Raw genomic sequence first — 8466 nt, 5'->3', positions numbered from 1 at the left:
GACTCTTCCGGCCATGGTCCCCGCATCGCCCACGTTTGGTTTCTCCCTGGCGGCTGCGCGCACTTTGCGTGCCCTAGTGTGGCTGATGTTTTGAGACAATTCTACCCCTCCCACTCTAACCACAAAGGCACGCCCCCTTCATAGAATGTTCTGCATAGCTCCGCCCACACGCTGTATCTCTGCCACCAGCGCCGCCCATCTCTATACCTCCAAGTCGTAGGGCCCGCCTCCTTTCTCCTCAGACCCTCCCCCTAAACCTCACCGGCCCCCTACCACCTCTGTCTGCACCGTGTCTGTTGTATATGTGTGTCCGTGCGCGGCCCCGGGTGAGCGGGAGATTTTCATTGATTACCGAATAACGGGCAGTGGTGGGTGTCCGTGCTCTTCCCCCGGTGCAACCCGGACAGTCCTGAGCACCGCCAAGTCCCAGTGTGAGCAGCGTCCGAGCAGTACTCCATGGCGTACAGTCAGGGGGGCGGAAAGAAGAAGGTCTGCTACTATTATGATGGTAAGAGGAGAGCACCGGCCAGCGGGGGATGGAGGCGACACATCACATCAGTGTGAGGCCTCTCTCCATAAAGCGGGGCTCCTGCACCCCGGTCACTCAGCCAGTTGCAGGCTTTGTCTGGGCCGGTTCTGCACTACAGGTGACAGATGGAGGATGTGCTGCTCTTTGGGCCCGAGATGAAGCTCGGAGGCCGCTGGTCAGAATGTCATGTAATCCAGCGATGGGTACAAAGCGCTGGCCGAGCCTCTGTGGGCGCAAATGTCTTTCAAAGTGCGGTCAAAAGTTTGTGTGCACGATGAGGGGCTGCAGGATGTCTTGTGAGGCTGCACCCAGCACAGCATCTTCCTGCGGGACAGTTAGCTGACAGTATACACTGCACAGCACACTGTGAGCACGGCCTCTTGCTGGGTGACAATAGGTAAACTTGTTAAGGAGTAAAAGACTTCTGGTATGTGTCGAATTAAATCCCTATGCACTTTAATATGTTTCTGCTCACATTGCTTTGGGGCTTTAGATATATGGTCATGTCCAGGTCAATAACCAATATTTGGTCTCCAATCTGTCATCACCATCAACATTTATTTATATAGCGCCAGCAAATTCCGTAGCACTTTACAATCTATCAGTGAGATGAGTATTACTGGTTGTATAGATGGCAATACTCGGGTATAGTGATAACAAATGCATAGGAGTTGTACTGAGTTCATTAGTATTCCAGCAATATTCTGCATATCTGATTTAAAATTTTTTGGTAGGTGGGATTTATTATGCACTGATGTCATGTTTGATATTTTGATTGTGGTTATTGGTTCATATGTAGTATATGGCCTAGTAGGACTTGCTGCTTTTACAGTGGAAGTGTGGGTCTAACCATTATCATGGGGTAAACTGTTGGTATGTAGTAAATTAGTTTATAAGCCACACCCTATAAAATTGTTCCATATAATAGTACTTTCCAAGTCTTGAAGCACAGAAAAGTCCTTTAACAACTTGGCTACTTTGTGTTCAGAACCATACCATACTTCAAGTTATTCTGTATTGCTTAAATAGAAAATAACATTTAACTGCTTTGTGTAGCCTACTAAATCTCACTTTTACAACAATATGTAGAGTTTAAAAAAAGTTAATTTATCAAAACTTTTTTTGTGGTTTTCCTTCTATAGCAACTTTACAATTCAATCATATCAGTAAGTATGAATAGTTACAGGGGTTGGAAATAAAGTTAACTTTATTTTTGTTTTTATTAAATATGTATTTATTCAAGGGAACTTGTGTTATGTCTTCCCTATTGCCAACACTGATGGATTCATTGTAAACTGTATCTGACATATCAGCTATTGTTACACTCAGCATATACTAGAACTATTAGCGTTAACTTGCTCTTAGCGCTCCATAGGTTTCTGACTACTTCTTGCTTTACTGAGTTATACCTAGCATTTATCTAGTATAACTAATTAATTGCCAGGAACCATAAGGAACGTTCCTTGGCAGCTTCCTTAGAACACAAGGATGTTATTGACAGACAATTCTATGTATGGGTCTGTGCTCCATATTGAGCAATCTTAAATCTCAGAGATACAGAGACAGACAAGAAATGGTTTTTAAAAAAACCTGTTCTTGCACATCCTTGCAACTCATATGAAGCTTTGTAGCAGAAATTTGACAGATAAATTGAGTTGGTTAGAGGTTTCTGCATAATGAGGCCGTTACTTTAGGCGCACCCTTTAATTTTTATGTAACCCTTTTGAGACTGGGGGCTAGATTTACTAAGCTGCGGGTTTGAAAAGTGGGGATGTTGCCTATAGCAACCAATCAGATTCTAGCTGTCATTTTGTAGAAAGCACTAAATAAATGAAAGCTAGAATCTGATTGGTTGCTATAGGCAACATCCCCACTTTTTCAAACCCGCAGCTTAGTAAATCTAGCCCTAGGTTTTTTCACTCTTCTTGACTAAACCATTTTTTATAAATATGGTCCTGGAATCGTATTGCATGCAAATATTATAGGACAAATAAACTTTACAGTTCAGGCTGAAAGGGCATTTTTTTTTTTTTTTTTTTTTTAATAATCGTTAGAGGAGCTGGTGTCTTCTAGGTGGTCTGTGACTTTTTTGTGCAGCTTTTGGAGATTGCATGACACTCATGCAGAAGTTGCAGGATTGGTCGTCACACGTTGTGCGACATTCTTGTCCTGCTAGGTTGGGGAAGTAAGTCTATTTTTTTCTTCTATGTTTATTTAACCATTATGTTAATTTTCCTGTTGTGTGGGAAATGCTTAACTGTTCATATAACTTAAGCTGGGTACACACTACAGAATTTTCCACCAACTTTTTATGCCGATAGATTTTACATGTAATCGATGATCCGATCGCTCGGTCCATGGACTGCATACACACTAGCCTTGTTTTAGAAGATAAAGGGAAGAGCGGACGTCCCTTTAGTGACTTTTTACAGCCATGTTGTCGTGAGCAATGATTGCAATTTCGTACACATCGGTCGGAAGTTTAAAAAACACTACACAACGGGAACGAGATTGGAACGAAAAATATTTAACCAAATGAGGTGACAATCGTCCATTTGGGCAGACTTTCGACCATTGTGTCACTACACACACTGACCCGACTTTTGAATGAGCGGCCGTATGTCGGCTGGTTGAGCCGATTATTGGACAAAAACCCTGTAGTGTGTACCTAGCTTCACATTATATAAATGCTGCAGAGCTCTTATACATTTTAGTGTGACAGATAATCTGCATTTCGTCTGATAAGTGAAGGTGCTTTCCACACAGGCACACAGTTTGTTACCATCTTTTGTTTGCAGATCATTGGTGTACCTCTCTGTTAGCATGATCATACTCCCTCTACTCACTGGCATTCACAATGTAGGAGGAAAGCCTGTACCAAATGTGTGGTGCCACTATTTAGTGACTAGTCATGGTGGTATTTGCTATATGTTCGCTCTTCTTTATGTTCACTACGCTACATTCCAAATTGAGCACGCACAGGAGAACCGCAGGCCCATAGATCATTGGTTCCTTATGGCAACCCGAATGTTCTATTTATTTAAAAAATGTTTGTGGCCATGAATAAAGCTGCGTACACACTATGGATAGCTTCTCCTGATGAGATATCTTTAATGATTTTACCAACGTCTGAAAGTCCCGATCAGCATGCCAATTCATGTATACACACTATTACATGATTTACTTTCATGTCTGTTCTCTTCATCTGTCATAACCATCGACTGAAAAGGTTGTGACTCTGTAAACCCTGTGGAGATCTGCCTACACTGCTGGTCGTGAGTGTATGCACACTTCAGAATTTGTCCAACATCGTTAATAGTGATTTTTGGTCAATTAGTATAACATCAAACGATACGATGTGCTTTGGTGCCATAGAACATGATCGTGGGAGTGTACACACTAATGCATTATCAGACCTAACAGTTGTTTAGCCCGATAATCTGGTGTGTGTACCCAACTTTAGTGATGGAAGCGTTTCATGCTTTTTTTTTTTTTGCAGGTTGCAAACAAAGTGATAAAGGTATTGAATTTTAAGATCTTTGTTTTGCTGTACGAATTAACCTGCCCTCTATTTTAACTACAAAAGCCACATACCAGTGCTTTGGTACTGATATCCTGTATTTTTTTGATAAAGAATTTGTATTTTGGTTAGCAATGTATTTTATACGTAAACCAGGGTACAATGTTATATATTTTTTTTGTTTTACCAATTTGTGTGTGGCCATGGATCTTGAAATGTATCCACTGGACTAAGTCCTCTCCTGATTTAATGACCCTTTACTGTCCATTTTGTGATTTTGACCTTCCACTGTTTTGATAAAAGCATGGTTTTGCTTGAGCAAATTGTTTTCTTTTTTAAATGGTGTCACTTGGGTTTGTGTTACCACACTATGATCTTTGGCGTCATGTTTAATGTGATCCCAAACATTGAAATATAGTGTAGTGTTACAGTGACTGTTGGCTCCTCATTAAAGTACAGTTATTAAACCCATCATTGCTGGGCTTATTTCACCCCACGGTGAGCAGACTTTGGCAATTTTTATGCTGGTCACATTCCAAAATTAATGTTAGTATTTTTTTTGTGCAGTACCCATACAAATCATACTTTGATTTTTTTCCATAATACCATTGACTTCTTTATTACCCGACACTGTAGTTTAAGGTAGTTTCAGAAGGTAGTAAAATAGCGCAAAATGTTTTTTTCATTCAACTACCAAATAAGGTTGGTAAACCTTTTCCAAACATGGATTGCCAAACCTTATTAAATAGCTCAATGTCTTCTAGAAGAACAATTGGTCTTCCCTTCATCCCTTTTTTTTTTTGACCACTAAATTGCATAGAAAGCACTTCTGTACACAGGTTACAGTGTTCTCCATCTCGTGTAAAGTGTCATTGGGGAAGGAATTTTTATATTTGGAATGTCCGTTTTCTGCCTGGAAAATTAGGTAATTTCGAAAAACCTTTGTGCCATAACCTTAAACGTGTTTTGGAGTACTAGTAGTTATACATTGAGGTGGCAACCATTTGTAACCTTAACCAATGTTCACCGCAGTGCAGCCCTAGATTCTAGAGAAATTACTGTGGCACTTACTGAACAATATTCTTGAGCCACTGTAGTGATTTGGTTACCACTGAATCTTATTAATACTAGCTCAGCCCATAAAATGGCTGCCAACACTGTGACCCTTTTGTCTGTAAGTCCACTAGCATTAGATGCTAGTAAGAAACGCATACGCAATAAAAAATAAGTAGTGTTCGTAAAAGTTCCAGTGTTGCCATGTGTTAAAAACATATAAAACCTTGCGGCTGTAAGGTGTTATATCTCATCTGCAGTTTATGGCTACAGAACTTCAGTGAGGTGAGGTTGAAATTTTTGGATCGGAGCGCCCTATTTTGTAAAGTTAATGTGCGCTCTTCCTGCAGTAGGTTCTATTGGTAACAGTGCAGCAGCTGAAAATCGTGTTGATAATGAGTTAAACATGCTTCGCTAAACCATGCACTATTATCCGTGTGGGTGAACAATTCTAAATGTTAATGAACATATGAGGGTTCTGCACACCACTTGATTCCTGCTGAATAGGTAAATGAAAATAAAATAAAAACAGCATCTATTAACAATGTTATAGTAAAATACAAACTTCAGTTAACCTTAAATTAATCTTTTTGTGTAGTATAGATTTTAGATTGTAAGCGCTAGGGGGACAGGAACAGACGTGAATACATATCCTCTGTACAGACCTGTGTAATACAATTGCGCCATAGAAATAATACACCTAATGGCATTATGGGTTTACTATATAATGTTACATTTAATACTATATAACAGGTAACATTGATGCTGACACTTTCTATTAGGAAATGTATCATCCTATGCCGCAGCCACATATACTTAGAGGGAATGCAATGGCTGTCCGGCAGTTGTGCAAAGTATCAGAGATCCCCAACATCAAACATATGCGCAAGAGAGGATAGCCCTCCAGTAATCCAAATGGACAAATTGAGGTCAGGGATAAATCTAGAAACACTAGAGAGGGGTAGGTTCCTAGTCGGGGGATAAAATCTTCAGACCCAACAGTTCTATCCTAAACCCTAAGGGCATCTGGGGTAGAGGATGATGGGGTAGGTGAATGTGGCCGTATCGAATCCACAATAGGAAAAGGGGGGTATGGGTCCCGTTCCAAATCGACCCATGGCTTGCGGTGAGTCGAAAGTGCGCAGTCTCTGATTTGCAGGAAGATGCATGCTTCCTGGTACTTGAGTAACTTTGGAAGATCCAGCCCCCCCCCGCCCCTTGGGTAGAGCCAAAGAAGTAAAAGACAACCTTGAAGGTTTGCCCCTCTAGACATACCGAAGCATAAGCAAATGTAGCACTGTCATTAAAACCTCTTTGGGAGAGGGTAGGGAATAGTTCGGAAAAGGTACTCTACCCAGCTTGGAAACCTCCTATTCCACCCAGGTCTAATGAGTTGGGTAATTAACAGGAGATAATTGAAGATGGTTGAGGGGATATGGATCTCCAGGTAGGAAATAGAGCTGTATTTTCAAGCATATTTAAAGAGTGGAATATTAATGGGGAGGACTTTGGGTTTGACAGTATTCAGTTTATAATAAGAAGCTCGGCCATATTGATCCAATAAAAGATGTAGTGGAGTTAGCAAGGTCTCTGAGCTGGACACAAAAATGAGGACATCAGCAGCAAAAGAGCAAAGACTGTGGCTGGTCATCAAGATGTTTAAACCTGTATAATCTGTGCAGTGATGGAAATGTTCTGCTAGGGGTACAGTGGCCAATATAAGGCCATATATATACATAAAGGTAACCCTTGTCTAGTGTCATTTGAAATACTAAATTTGACAGGAAGCAATTACTGAAAACTAGCAGTCAAGCAACGGTAGAGGGCGAGGATAGTTTAGAGGATATTACCAGCGAAGCCAAACTTCTGTTTGCCGCATAAATTCCCAGTTAAGTCTGTCAATTACCTTTTCTGTGTCCAGAGAAAGCACCAACAGCTCTTTTTTTGTGTTTTGAAGCATATTCGAAAATATGGAAGACCCTCCTACTATTTTCCATAGATTTTAATGTTCGTATTGATGAGGGCTATAGGCCATTAATTATGGTAGTCTGCTGCATCTTTACCAGACTTTGGAGTCATCACAATTTGGGATTCAATCATCTTTGAGAATCCACCACAATCTGTACTGGCATCATACAAAGTGACCAACATGGGGACAAGGTCCTTCTGGAATGTCGTGTAAAAAATCATTTATGTACCCATCAGGACCAGGGGCCTTACCTTTTGGGAGACGTTTAATCATGTCAAAAATTTCAAGAGGTCCAGGGAGCATTAAGGGTCTATATGGCATTGCTGTAGAGCGTCGGGAGATGTAGGTTATATAGGAAGTCGTGGATGTCCATAGACGAAGGTTGTAGGGCTGTCAAGTCATTTTAAAGATTGTATAGGCCCATGTAATTATTACTCTGCACATAAATTAGCAATATCTTTGGGATTTGAAATTTTGGAGTCTGCAAGTGACAAGTGTCTGGTCCTGGAGATTTCTAGCAAGAATCCAGCCTGCCTTCTTGGCAGTGTTATAACATTTGTGGCTGAGGCACGATAAAGCCTAGGGGCCTGAGTCATTTAAGGAGAGGAAAGCATGAAAAGGAGTAACTTTGCACCTTGGAAAAGCAGTGTTGCATTGGAGGGGAGGTAAATTTAAAATGTGGGGACAGCTTAATAGTTGGGAGTAGGGCAAGTCCTAGATCAACTGTTTAAATGTCAGTGTAAAAATAAAGCAATCAAGTATTCGTGTGCTACATGACAAAGCAGGCAGTATTTTCTTTATGTACAAAATAATAAACAGCTACACCCCTCACATTGTAACATGGTTTGTCCAAAATCAAATTTATTCCTCCTTTTTTTGACTTTGCTCTCCTGAAGATGGTGTCTAACCTGGAACAACTCTGTCCTCAAAACGGGTGAGGGGCAAGATTTATTATGGGCCTCTAGAGTGGCAAGCTCCTGTGGGAGATAAGCATTTGGTTTCTTGAGCCCGTCTGCCTCACTATACCTTGAATGGAACACCAAAATGTAAGTGTCCTCAAGCTTTATCAGTGGTGATGTATATATCCAAGGCTTCCTGAAAGGCGGTTTTATCCCCAAGTGAAGTGACGAGAAAAATGGGTAGGTGCCATGGTTGAGGGGAGAACCAAAGGACCAAATCCATATTAGTGGGGTGTGGTCTGACCAAGTGAATGGGCTTGGAGTCTCAGGGGGCACTGGTGATGCCCATTGTTTTGTCCAACTAGATAAAAATCACCAGTATGACTAAGTTTGTCAAATGGAGTTTTTGCATTTCCCTGACGACAATCTTAAACCTCTCCTGATTATCTTCATATTGCGGAGGGTGAATGTAATCTTGGAGCTAAACAGAATGTCT

General features: G+C 41.0%; 1 protein-coding gene across 1 annotated transcript in view; it reads left to right on the top strand.

The window, feature by feature from the left end:
- The first annotated feature begins 231 nt into the window (after positions 1-231).
- Positions 232-8466, top strand: part of HDAC2 (histone deacetylase 2) — a 65393-nt gene continuing 57158 nt past the window's right edge. The window contains exon 1 of the mRNA XM_075202942.1: positions 232-508. Within this exon, the coding sequence (XP_075059043.1) occupies positions 457-508 (52 nt within the window). The 5' untranslated portion in view covers positions 232-456. The remainder of the gene's footprint in view (positions 509-8466) is intronic.

Source organism: Mixophyes fleayi, chromosome 3 (genome assembly GCF_038048845.1).
Source record: "Mixophyes fleayi isolate aMixFle1 chromosome 3, aMixFle1.hap1, whole genome shotgun sequence".
In the NCBI taxonomy this organism is placed as follows: Eukaryota; Metazoa; Chordata; class Amphibia; order Anura; family Limnodynastidae; genus Mixophyes; species Mixophyes fleayi.
Note: the sequence above shows the minus strand (reverse complement) of the source record. Positions and strands in the feature narration are given on the sequence as shown.